Source organism: Oncorhynchus masou, chromosome 24 (assembly GCF_036934945.1).
Source record: "Oncorhynchus masou masou isolate Uvic2021 chromosome 24, UVic_Omas_1.1, whole genome shotgun sequence".
NCBI lineage: Eukaryota > Metazoa > Chordata > Actinopteri > Salmoniformes > Salmonidae > Oncorhynchus > Oncorhynchus masou.
Genome location: NC_088235.1, coordinates 97,400,430 through 97,414,443, shown reverse-complemented (window position 1 = coordinate 97,414,443; position 14,014 = coordinate 97,400,430). Strand labels below are relative to the sequence as shown.

At 43.3% G+C, this 14,014-nt stretch overlaps 1 protein-coding gene across 4 annotated transcripts in view; it reads left to right on the top strand.

The window, feature by feature from the left end:
- The window catches only part of trappc8 (trafficking protein particle complex subunit 8), a 79,126-nt gene that overhangs the window by 15,967 nt on the left and 49,145 nt on the right, over window positions 1-14,014 (top strand). For all 4 annotated transcript variants that reach the window (XM_064935793.1, XM_064935792.1, XM_064935794.1 and 1 more), the window contains 4 exons: window positions 3,574-3,727; window positions 9,155-9,281; window positions 12,519-12,784; window positions 13,096-13,211. In XM_064935793.1, coding sequence (XP_064791865.1) covers window positions 3,574-3,727; window positions 9,155-9,281; window positions 12,519-12,784; window positions 13,096-13,211 — 663 coding nt within the window. The remainder of the gene's footprint in view (window positions 1-3,573; window positions 3,728-9,154; window positions 9,282-12,518; window positions 12,785-13,095; window positions 13,212-14,014) is intronic.

The window sequence follows — 14,014 nt, the reverse complement described above, 5'->3', positions numbered from 1 at the left end:
CTCAGACACCACTGGCCTGACTTGGACAAGCTTTGGGGAATGTTGCGTCTGCCATGGACAGTATAGAACAAGAAGGCCCGCACACTGTTAAAGCTCCCAGTTCTCCACTTTATTGACAACGTTTCGATCCGAAACGGATCTTCGTCAAGTCAAACAAACTGAGTGCTCATATCCCAAAATATACACATATAACCTCACATGACCATTTCGGCCATGACGCATGGTGGGTACAAAAACAATTTGTCTGTAATAATTTAATAACAATGAGATCTGTACATGTGGTAGTTCCAGAAAATTATATATATATATATATATATATATATATATATATATATATATATAGCCACATTTCAGGCTTCAAACATAAAGATATAAAACTGTATTTTTTGTGAAGAATCAACAACAATTGGGACACATTCATGAACTGGAACGACATTTATTGGATATTTCAAACTTTTTAACAAATCAAAAACTGAAAAATTGGGAGTGCAAAATTATTCAGCCCATTTACTTTCAGTGCAGCAAACTCTCTCCAGAAGTTCAGTGAGGATCTCTGAATGATCCAATGTTGACCTAAATGACTAATGATGATAAATACAATCCACCTGTGTGTAATCAAGTCTCCGTATAAATGCACCTGCACTGTGATAGTCTCAGAGGTCCGTTAAAAGCGCAGAGATCATCATGAAGAACAAGGAACACACCAGGCAGGTCCGAGATACTGTTGTGAAGAAGTTTAAAGCCGGATTTGGATACAAAATGATTTCCCAAGCTTTAAACATCCCAAGGAGCACTGTTCAAGCGATAATATTGAAATGGAAGGAGTATCAGACCACTGCAAATCTACCAAGACCTGGCCGTCCCTCTAAGCTTTCAGCTTATACAAGGAGAAGACTGATCAGAGATGCAGCCAAGAGGCCCATGATCACTCTGGATGAACTGCAGAGATCTACAGCTGAGATGGGAGAGTCTGTCCATAGGACGACAATCAGTCGTATATTGCACAAATCTGGCCTTTATGGAAGAGTGGCAAGAAGAAAGCCATTTCTTAAAGATATCCATAAAAAGTGTTGTTTAAAGTTTGCCACAAGTCACCTGGGAGACACACCAAACATGTGGAAGAAGGTGCTCTGGTCAGATGAAACCAAAATTGAACTTTTTGGCAACAATGCAAAACGTTATGTTTGGTGTAAAAGCAACACAGCCCATCACCCTGAACACACCATACCCACTGTCAAACATGGTGGTGGCAGCATCATGGTTTGGGCCTGCTTTTCTACAGCAGGGACAGGGAAGATGGTTAAAATTGATGGGAAGATGGATGGAGCCAAATACAGGACCATTCTGGAAGAAAACCTGATGGAGTCTGCAAAAGACCTGAGACTGGGACAGAGATTTGTCTTCCAACAAGACAATGATCCTAAACATGAAGCAAAATCTACAATGGAAAGGTTCAAAAATAAACATATCCAGGGTTTATTATGGCCAAGTCAAAGTCCAGACCTGAATCCAATCGAGAATCTGTGGAAAGAACTGAAAACTGCTGTTCAAATGCTCTCCATCCAACCTCACTGAGCTCGAGCTGTTTTGCAAGAAGGAATGGGAAAAAATTTCAGTCTCTCGATGTGCAAAACTGATAGACATACCCCAAGCGACTTACAGATGTAATCGCAGCAAAAGGTTGCGCTACAAAGTATTAACTTAAGGGGGCTGAATAATTTTGCACGCCCAATTTTTCAGTTTTTGATTTGTTAAAAAAGTTTGAAATATCCAATAAATGTCGTTCCACTTCATGATTGTGTCCCACTTGTTGTTGATTCTAAACAAAAAAATACAGTTTTATATCTTTATGTTTGAAGCCTGAAATGTGGCAAAAGGTCGCAAAGTTCAAGGGGGCCGAATACTTTCGCAAGGCACTGTATATACTGCTCAAAAAAAATAAAGGGAACACTTAAACAACACAATATAACTCCAAGTCAATCACACTTCTGTGAAATCGAACTGTCCACTTAGGAAGCAACACTGATTGACAATACATTTCACATGCTGTTGTTCAAATGGAATAGACAACAGGTGGAAATTATAGGCATTTAGCAAGACACCCCCAATAAAGGAGTGGTTCTGCAGGTGGGGACCACAGACCACTTCTCAGTTCCTATGCTTCCTGGCTGATATTTTGGTCACTTTTGAATGCTGGCGGCTACAACCCACAAGTGGCTCAGGTAGTGCAGCTCATTCAGGATGGCACATCAATGCGAGATGTGGCAAGAAGGTTTGCTGTGTCTGTCAGCGTAGTGTCCAGAGCATGGAGGCGCTACCAGGAGACAGGCCAGTACATCAGGAGACGTGGAGGAGGCCGTAGGAGGGCAACAACCAGCAGCAGGACCGCTACCTCCGCCTTTGTGCAAGGAGGAGCAGGAGGAGCACTGCCAGAGCCCTGCAAAATGACCTCCAGCAGGCCACAAATGTGCATGTCTGCTCAAATGGTCAGAAACAGACTCCATGAGGGTGGTATGAGGGCCCAACGTCCACAGGTGGGGGTTGTGCTTACAGCCCAACACTGTGCAGGACGTTTGGCATTTGCCAGAGAACACCAAGATTGGCAAATTCGCACTGGGCGCCCTGTGCTTTTCACAGATGAAAGCAGGTTCACACTGAGCACATGTGACAGACGTGACAGTCTGGAGACGCCGTGGAGAACGCTCTGCTGCCTGCAACATCCTCCAGCATGACCGGTTTGGCGGTGGGTCAGTCATGGTGTGGGGTGGCATTTCTGTGGGGGGGCTGCACAGCCCTCCATGTGCTCGCCAGAGGTAGCCTGACTGCCATTAGGTACCGAGATGAGATCCTCAGACCCCTTGTGAGACCATATGCTTGTGCGGTTGGCCCTGGGTTCCTCCAAATGCAAGACAATGCTAGACCTCATGTGGCTGGAGTGTGTCAGCAGTTCCTGCAAGAGGAAGGCATTGATGCTATGGACTAGCCCGCCTGTTCCCCAGACCTGAATCCAATTGAGCACATCTGGGACATCATCTCTCGCTCCATCCAACAACGCCACGTTGCTCCACAGACTGTCCAGGAGTTGGCGGATGCTTTAGTCCAGGTCTGGGAGGAGATCCCTCAGGAGACCATCCGCCACCTCAACAGGAGCATGCCCAGGCGTTGTAGGGAGGTCATACAGGCACGTGGAGGCCACACACACTACTGAGCCTCATTTTGATTTGTTTTAAGGACATTATATCAAAGTTGCATCAGCCTGTAGCGTGGTTTTCCACTTTAATTTTGAGTATGACTTTAAATCCAGACCTCCATGGGTTGATAAATTTGATTTCCATTGATTATTTTTGTGTGATTTTGTTGTCAGCACATTCAACTATGTAAAGAAAAAAGTATTTAATAAGAATATTTCATTCATTCAGATCTAGGATGTGTTATTTTAGTGTTCCCTTTATTTTTTTTGAACAGTGTATGTATGTACACTTCCACTTTATTTTACCACTGCTTTAAACTGTTAATGTGTCATTCTTAGCCTGTCATTGTAATTGTATACATTTTTTTCTTTTGTGCTCTCAGAGCTGACTCTGTGTATGAGGATATGAAGCAGCGGTATAGTTCTCAGGGTTGTTACCTTCTGAAGATCAACTCTCGTACAGCTGCAGCAGGAACAGATGAACAGATACCGGACCCATGGAGCCAGTACCTTAACAAGAGCAGTCTGCAAAGCCAGGTACGGTAGAGCCCAGACAAAGTTTTCCAAGTATCTAATTCAGTGATCGCCAACCGGTCGACCCGTTCAACTTGTCGATCTTCAAGGCATTTCTTGTCGATTGCCAAACATTTCTGTAAAACCAGAGGCGGCGCTCCTAGTGGCCGGAGACTTTAATGCAGTGAAAGTTAAATCAGGTCTACCAAATTTCCATCAACATGTTAAATGTGCAACCAGAGGGAAAAAAATGATTGATCACCTGTACTCCACACATAGAGACGCGGACTGTTTTGCTATCACAGACTGGAACATGTTCCGGGATTCTTCCGATGGCATTGATGTGGTGTACTCTTCAGTCACTGGCTTTATCAATAAGTGCATTGAGGACGTCGTCCCCACAATATAATATATCCCATTTAGCAGACGCTTTTGTCCAAAGCGACTTACAAGTCGGCTGGGGCCACTAATTTTACATATGGGTGGCCCTAGCGGGAATCGAACCCACGACGCTTGGCGTTGCAAGCGCTGCAAGCGCCATGCTCTACCGACTGAGCCACACAGGACCCCACAATGACTACGGACATACGCCAACCAGAAGCCATGTATTACAGACAACATTGGCACTGAGCTAAAGCGTAGAGCTGCCGCTTTCAAGGTGCTGGACTCCAACCCGGAAGCTTACAAGAAACCCTGCTATGCCCTGCGATGAATCATCAAACAGGCAAAGCATCAATACAGGAGTAAGATTTAATCATACTTCACCGGCTCTGACGCTCGTCTTATGTGGCAGGTCTTGCAAACTATTAGACTACAAAGGGAAGCACAGCTGCGAGCTTCCCAGTGACACAAGCCTAACAGACGAGCTAAATCACTTCTATGCTCGCTTTGAGGCAAGCAACACTGAGGCATGCATGAGATCATCAGCTGTTCCAGGCGACTGTGTGATCACGCTCTCCATAGCTGACGTGTGTAAAACCTTTAAACAGGTCAACATACACAAGGCTGCGGTGCCAGACGGATTACCAGGACGTGTGCTGACCAACTGGCAGGTGTCTTCACTGACATTTTCAACATGTCCCTGATTGAGTCTGTAATACTAACATGTTTCAAGCAGACCACCACAGTCCCTGTGCCCAAAAACACAAAGGCAACCTGCCTAAATGACGACAGACCCGTGGCACTCATGTCTGTAGCCATGAAGTGCTTTGAAAGGTTGGTAATGGCTCACATCAACACCATTATCCCAGAAACCCTAGACCCACTCCAATTTGCATACCGCCCAAACAGATCCAAAGATTATGCTGTCTCTATTGCACTCCACACTGCCCTTTCCCACCTGGACAAAAGGAACACATATGTGAGAATGCTATTTATTGACTACAGCTCCGCGTTCAACACCATAGTGCCCTCAAAGCTCATCACTAAGCTAAGGATCCTGGGACTACACACCTCCCTCTGCAACTGGATCCTGGACTTCCTGACGGGCCGCCCCCAGTTGGTGAGAGTAGGTATCAACACATCTGCCACGCTGATCCTCAACACTGGAGTTCCCCAGGGGTGCGTGCTCAGTCCCCTCCTGTACTCCCTATTCACCCACGACTGCATGGCCAGGCACGACTCCAAAACCATCATTAAGTTTGCTGACGACACAACAGTGGTAGGCCTGATCACCGACAACGACGAGACAGCCTATAGGGAGGAATTCAGACCTGGCCAACCCCTACCCCTCTTTTTACGCTCTCTGTTTATCATCTGTGCATAGTCACTTTAACTATACATTCATGTACATACTACCTCAATTTCGCCGACCAACCAGTGCTCCTGCACTTTGGCTAACCGGGCGATCTGCATTGTGTCCCACTCACCACCCGCCCTTACACTATTGCTACTCTCTGTTCATCATATATGCATAGTCACTTTAACCATAGGTACATACTATCTCAATAAGCCTGACTAACCTGTCTGTTTGTAGCCTCGCTACTGTATATAGCCTGTCTTTTTACTATTTTATTTCTTTACCTGTCTACAGTGGGAAGAACAAGTATTTGATACACTGCCGATTTTGCAGGTTTTCCTACTTACAAAGCATGTAGAGGTCTGTAATTTGTGTGGACAGGTGTCTTTTATACAGGTAACGAGTTCAAACAGGTGCAGCTAATACAAGTAATGAGTGGAGAACAGGAGGGCTTCTTAAAGAAAAACTAACAGGTCTGTGAGAGACGGAATTCTTACTGGTTGGTAGGTGATCAAATACTTATGTCATGCAATAAAATGCAAAATAATTACTTAAAAATCATATAATGTGATTTTCTGGATTTTTGATTTAGATTCCGTCTATCACAGTTGAAGTGTACCTATGATACAAATTACAGACCTCTACATGCTTTGTAAGTAGGAAACACTGCCGATTTTGCAGGTTATCAAATACTTGTTCTCCCCACTGTATAGTTCACCTTATACCTTTTTTGCACTATTGGTTAGAGCCTGTAAGTAAGCATTTCACTGTAAGGTCTACTACACCTGCTGTATTGAGTGCACGTGACAAACTGATTTGATTTGAAAAACCCAAAGATAAAGCCTTGTGTTCATATTTTTTTTTTATTAGTCTCTGGTTGTTGGTGGAAGGTGCGGCCAATTTCGCTGCCCTGAGCCGTGTAGTCAAACTGTACCGGGTAGGCGAACTGTACCTGTCTGAAGGTACAAACTCTGCCTTTTTGGTGGACTTGGAGAGGAAATCCACCATCAGCCTAGTAAAATAAAAATGTAATTATTTAAATGTATCCTTACTCAGATGTGCCTCACAAGTAATACAACAATGGATCTATTACCGGTGTGGTCATATAGCCTACCTCAAATTTAGAAATTTAATTTTAACAAAATGTCCCAAACAACAATGCATTGGCAGGTAAATTCAAGCAAAGCCAGTATGCAGTGATGATGTATTGGGCCTATAGCTTAGTGCACAAACCTCATTGCTACAGTACTGTTTTATTTGTATTATATATATTTTTTTGAATTTTACCCCTTTTTCTCCCCAATTTCGTGGTTTCCAATTGTTTTAGTAGCTACTATCTTGTCTCATCGCTACAACTCTCGTACGAGCTCGGGAGAGACGAAGGTTGAAAGTCATGCGTCCTCCGATACACAACCCAACCAAGCCGCACTGCTTCTTAACACAGTGCCATCCAACCCAGAAGCCAGCCGCACCAATGTGTCGGAGGAAACACCGTGCACCTGGCAACCTTGGTTAGCGCACATTTTTTTCTTATGCCATTTTCAGTTTAAATATATAGCCAGTATATTTTATATGGAATAACTGTAATTTACTTCATGGTTTCAGTAAGAAAACAGTTTTGCAATGAACTCCTAGTGTATGCTTGTCGTAACAGGCTCTCATTGTGAGTTTGCCATGAATAGCTCTTTACATGACCTTGTTGTAAACACTAGTGAATCTACTCAATACAAATGCTGATTCTAACATCTAGTGGCGATATCATGAACTGCATCTTATTGGGTTTCACTGCATTCTTATTGAACAGTTTAGTTTAAGGTTTACTTTGTAACTAAGTTCAATTCATTCAGCCCTCGTGTATTAGGATACTTGTGGTGCTTCAGTACAAACACTTACACATTTTTATCCAGTGCCATAGATATACAAATCTTTAAGTTTTACCTAAGAAGGTAAACTGACCAATTGTTTTATATTTATAGAGGATATACAGTGCATTCTGAAAATTATTCTTAAATAATGTTCATTTTAATATTTAGTTACTAAATTATAATTTCTGTTAATCATTTGGACCACAATTTGTGATAAAAAGGCCTTTTTTTTCATTACACCAAAAATAAAGACATGACGGTCAATCACCCTCGGTCGGGGGCTCCATGCGAGATCTCACCGTACCAGTCAAAGTGTGGACTCCGACTCAATGCAGGGTTTTTCTTTATTTTTCTACATTGTAGAATAATATTGAAGACATCAAAACTATGAAATAACACACATGGAATCATGTAGTAACCAAAAAAGGGCCACCCTTTGTCTTGATGACAGCTTTGCACACTCTTGACATTCTCGACCAGCTTCACAAGGAATGCTTTTACAACAGTCTTGAAGGAGTTCCCACATCTGCTGAGCACTTTTTGGCTGCTTTTCCTTCACTTTGCGGTCCAACTCATCCCAAACCATCGCTATTGGGTTGATGTCCGGTGATTGTGGAAGCCAGGTCATCTGATGCAGCGCTCCATCACTCTCCTTTGTCAAATAGCCCTTACACAGCCTGGAGGTGTGTGTTATGTAATTTTTCCTGTTGAAAAACAAATGATAGGATGGCGTAACGCTGGTGTGGTAGCAATGCTGGTTAAGTGTTCCTTGAATTATAAATAAATCACTGACAATATTACCAGCAATTCACCATCACACTACCTCCTTGCTTCACGGAAGGAACCACACATGAGATCATCCATTCAGCTACTCTATCTCACAATGCACTGCGGTTGGAACTAAACATTTCTAATTTGAACTCATCATACCAAAGGACAGATTTCCACCGGTCAAATGTCCATTGCTTGTGTTTCTTGTCCCAAACAAGTTTCTTCTTCTTATTGGTGTCCTTTAGTAGTATTGTCTTTGCAGCATTTTGACCATGAAGGCCTGATTCATGCATTCTCCTCTGAACAGTTGATGTTGAGATGTCTGTTACATGAACTCTCTGAAGCATTTATTTGGGCTGCATTTTCTTTGGCTGGTGACTCTGAACTTATCCTCTCCAGAGGTTACTCTGTCTTTCTTTCCTGTGGCGGTCCTCATGAGAGCCATTTTCACCATAGCGCTTGATTGTTTTTGCGACAGCGCTTTAAGAGACTTTCAAAGTTCTTGAAGGTCAATCAATCTGGAAAATGTGGTATATTTGAGCTATTTTTGCCGTAATATGGACTTGGTCTTTTACCAAATAGTTTTATCTTCTGTTTACCACAGAAAGAAATTCCACAAATGAACTTTTAACAAGGCACACCTGTTAATTGAATTGCATTCAGGTGACTACCTAATGAAGTTGGTTGAGAGAATGCCAAGAGTGTACAAAGCTGTCAAGGCAAAGGGAGGCTACTTTGAAGAATCTCAAATATAAAATATGTTTTGATTTTAACAATTTTTGGGGGGGAGGGCTACTACATGATTCCATTTGTTATTTCATAGTTTTGATGTCTTCACTATTATTCTACAATGTAGAAAATAGTAAAAATAGAGATTAACCCTGGAATGAGAAGGTGTCAACTTTTGACTGGTACTGTATTTTGGCAGAAATATCGTTAATCGTTGACTATTGCCTCCCAAACATCGGTATCAGTATTGGATCTAAAAATCCCATATCGGTCAGGTTCTACTATCTTCAGTTTTGTGCCTATTGATCATGACCCATATATTGTCATGTTTGCTCCTGGCTGTTCTAGGATCAGTCTGAGGAGCCAGCCCCAACCCCTGTAGTGGTGAACAACACGGCTGTAGAGAACAACATAGGAGGAGCACCCGAGATGGACGGAGCACCAGAGATGGACGGACATGACTCAGCAGAGAATGGTGAGCTAAGCCACTTAGAAATACTCGAGCTGAAGATTTCATATCATTAGTCACTCCTGGGGCGGCAGTTATCCTTGTGGCTAAAGCGTCGGACAAATAACCGAAAGCTTGCAAGATCGAATCTCTGAGCTGACAAGGTAAAAATATGTTGTTCTGCCCCTTAAGGCAGTTAACCCACTGTTCCTAGGCCGTCTTTGTAAATAAGAATTTGTTCTTAACTGACTTGCCTAGTTGGGGTTACTTCGTTGGCGGCCGTTGGAGTAAACAAAGGGAAGTGCGGGAAGGCAGGAAAAAGAAGCTATGAATACCAGGAAAAAACGTGGTCTGCTCTGTTCCTAGCAGAATATCGTGCGGATAGACAAACATTTCATGTCTGCCCATGCCCTTATGTTTGGGACTATCGAATGGGAGAAATCTAGCCAGGATTCGACCACAAGACATCAGGGAAGCCCAGTGAACCACGTTTGGAACCGATGGAGCAAGTCTGCGTCGGGGAGACTTCAGCAAACAGCGAGAGGGATGAATTTGCATCCAGCATTGAGGGGAATGCAATTTTGACTGAATATGAGCACTTTCTGGGTAAAAACCCTTAATTGAAACTAATTGATAACCCTGGCAGTAGTGTTTCCCGAGTAAGGGGATTCCTCCGAGGTATGTCAGAGGGCAAGGCCGATGAAGGACTGTGTTCCCTGGATACTTAAAACGTGTTTCTGGGTGGTGTAGCCAAGTTGAAGACTGTGGTATAGTCCCATCCACATTAAAAATGTCCCGTGCCGATGTTCAACGTTTCCTGAAATATCTTATTGAGTTTAAGCCGAGAAGTCTGCGGGTTAAAGAGTGAAATTAGATTGGTGTTACTCTACTTGGCAATGATGGATCGTGATTCCCGGAAGACCCAGGCAAAGTACAGAGCAGAATTTCGCAGGCGCTGCAGAGATGAGGTGCTCAGTGCTCTAGAGTTTTATATATATATATCACACACACACGCAGTGGGGAGAACAAGTATTTGATACACTGCCGATATTGCAGGTTCTCCTACTTACAAAGCATGTAGAGGTCTAATTTTTTATCATAGGTACACTTTAACTGTGAGAGGTGGAATCTAAAATGAAAATCACATTGTATGATTAAGTAATTAATTTGCATTTTATTGCATGACATAAGTATTTGATACATCAGAAAAGCAGAACTTAATATTTGGTACAGAAACCTTTGTTTGCAATTACAGAGATCATACGTTTCCTGTAGTTCTTGACCAGGTTTGCACACACTTGCAGTGGGTATTTTGTCCCACTCCTCCATACAGACCTTCTCCAGATCCTTCAGGTTTCGGGGCTGTCGCTGGGCAATAGGGACTTTCAGCTCCCTCCAAAGATTTTCTATTGGGTTCAGGTCTGGAGACTGGCTAGGCTACTCCAGGACCTTGAGATGCTTCTTACGGAGCCACTCCTTAGTTGCCCTGGCTGTGTGTTTCGGGTCGTTGTCATGCTGGAAGATCCAGCCACGACCCATCTTCAATGCTCTTACTGAGGGAAGGAGGTTGTTGGCCAAAATCTTGCGATACATGGCCCCATCCATCCTCCCCTCAATACGGTGCAGTCGTCCTGTCCCCAAAGAATGATGTTTCTACCTCCTATGCTTCACGGTTGGGATGGTGTTCTTGGGGTTGTACTCATCCTTCTTCTTCCTCCAAACACAGCGAGTGGAGTTTAGACCAAAAAGCTCTATTTTTGTCTCATCAGACCACATGACCTCCTCCCATTCCTCCTCTGGATCATCGATGGTCATTGGCAAACTTCAGACGGGCCTGGACATGCGCTGGCTTGAGCAGGGGGACCTTGCGTGCGCTGCAGGATTTTAATCCATGACGGCGTAGTGTGTTATTAATGGATTTCTTTGAGACTGTGGTCCCAGCTCTCTTCAGGTCATTGACCAGGTCCTGCTGTGTAGTTCTGGGCTGATCCCTCAACTTCCTCATGATCATTGATGCCCCACGAGGTGAGATCTCGCATGGAGCCCCTGACCGAGGGTGATTGACCGTCATCTTGAACTTCTTCCATTTTCTAATAATTGCGCCAACAGTTGTTGCCTTCTTACCAAGCTGCTTGCCTATTGTCCTGTAGCCCATCCCAGCCTTGTGCAGGTCTACAATTTTATTCCTGATATCCTTACACAGCTCTCTGGTCTTGGCCATTGTGGAGAGTTTGGAGTCTGTTTGATTGAGTGTGTGGACAGGTGTCTTTTATACAGGTAACGAGTTCAAACAGGTGCAGTTAATACAGGTAATGAGTGGAGAACAGGAGGGCTTCTTAAAGAAAAACAAACAGGTCTGTGAGAGCCGGAATTCTTACTGGTTGGTAGGTTATCAAATACTTATGTCATGCAATAAAATGCAAATTAATTACTTAAAAATCATACAATGTGATTTTCTGGATTTTTGTTTTAGATTCTGTCTCTCTCAGTTGAAGTGTACCTATGATAAAAATGACAGACCTCTACATGCTTTGTAAGTAGGAAAACCTGCAAAATCGGCATTGTATCAAATACTTGTTCTCCCCACTATATATACATATATATATATATATATACATATATATATATACATATACATATATATACATATATATATATGTGTATACATACATACATACATACATACATACATACATACATACATACATATATATATACATATATATATATACATACACACACTTCTTCCCCACCTCCGTGTGTGTATATATACACACTTCTTCCCCACCTCCGTGTGTGTATATATACACACTTCTTCCCCACCTCCGTGTGTGTATATATACACACTTCTTCCCCACCTCCGTGTGTGTGTATATATACACACTTCTTCCCCACCTCCGTGTGTGTATACACATTTTGTATATGTGAAACTTCTTCCCCACCGTTGTGCATCCGTCTCAGCGCCAGGCCCCCTTATTGAAAGATTGATGAAGGATCAAGAAAGACACTGCTGTAGTAGAGTTTAATTATTTAACCCAGATGGAGAAACTATATGCCTATTACTAATCCATCTGAAGCATGCCTGGGTTGACAATGTATTGTTTATTCAGATGTAGTTTCCATGAAGTCTGGACACACACCCTCATTTGAAGTGTGCCTTGGTTCTTGACAATACTTTCTTTATCCAGACGGAATCTCCAAACAGTCTGGACACACACCTTTACATTGTTGACACTGTGTTGTTGACAATGTTTTGTGTATCAGACGGAGTCTCTGTAAACAGTCTGGACAACACCCACCCTCTCCAGCTGGAGGCTGCCATTGACATGCCCGGTAACCTGGACTCCCTCAGTGCCGTCGCCGCTGAAACCAAGACTACGACAGTCTACACAGGAGTGGCGGCGGGCACCAGCCATGGGGCATGTCTTACGCTGAATGACCACAACCGCCTAAGACTATTCATCCAGGAATTTACCTTCAGGGGACTACTCCCTCACATAGAGAAGAACATCAGACAGCTCAATGACCAGGTACACACACACACACACACACACACACAAGATGACAATGAGACCTCTCAGCTACCACAGTTTACCACTGTGTTGTCTTGTATTGTCATATTTTTGGTAACTGTCGACTGACTATTGCCATATCTAAGCGTATGTACTTCCTGTCAGTTGGTGTGTTGATTAATCGGTCAGGGTGTATTGACACAAAAATAGCAGTGAAATCCTGGAAGGACTGATTTAATGATAGATGGACACAATATATTATATGGCCTTAGGCATTCTAATGATCTAATCTCATTCCCTCTCTCTCCCTCCTTCCCCTCCGCCTGTAGCTGGTCTCCAGGAAAGGCTTGAGTCGCTCTCTGTTCTCAGTCACTAAGAAGTTGTTTGGAGGAGGGAAAGTTCCAGAGAAGAGTATCGCTGAGCTGAAGAACACTTCCGGCCTTCTGTAAGTTCATCATCCTCCTTCTCCTCTTATGTCCCCTTCCTCCTCTCCCTCTGAGATACCTACTCCAGTCCTCATCGTCCACATACAACACCTGTTCTGCCGTTCACTTTTGGTTAAAGGTCCTCAACGCACACACATCCCTGGGTCTCTCCTCTTTTCAGTTCGCTGCAGCTTGCGACTGGAACGAACTAGAAAAAAACACTCAAACTGGACCATTTTATCTCCATCTCTTCATTCAAAGACTCAATCATGGACACTCTTACTGACAGTTGTGGCTGCTTTGCGTGATGTATTGTTGTCTCTATCTTCCTGCCTTTGTGCTGTTGTCCGTGTCCAATAATGTTTGTACCATCTTTTGTGCTGGTACCATGTTGTCATGTGTTGCTGCCTTGCTATCTTGTCTTAGGTCTCTCTTGTTGTGGTGTCTCTTGTCGTGATGTGTGTTGACATATTTTTTAACATTTTTATTATCCCATCTCCCAGCCTTTTGATAGGCCATCATTGTAAATAAGAATTTGTTCTTCACTGACTTGCCTAGTTAAAAAAAGAAAAAGAAAAAAAGAAGTGTAATCTGCATCATAGATGGGCAGGGCTACTGGTGGCAAGCGGGTCTTGTTTTTTTGGGGAACTCAATCGGTGTCTCAATTTACTGTTGAGAGGTAGAATACACAGTGTGCAACTTGGAAATTTGGTTGTGCATCAGCAGTTTCTCTTATGTCAGGGGGCCCAAAAGGCTAGTGCCGGCCAGCGCTGTATGGATGTGGGTTTGCAGACCCGCGAGTCAGAGTGGCCCTTCGTGATGA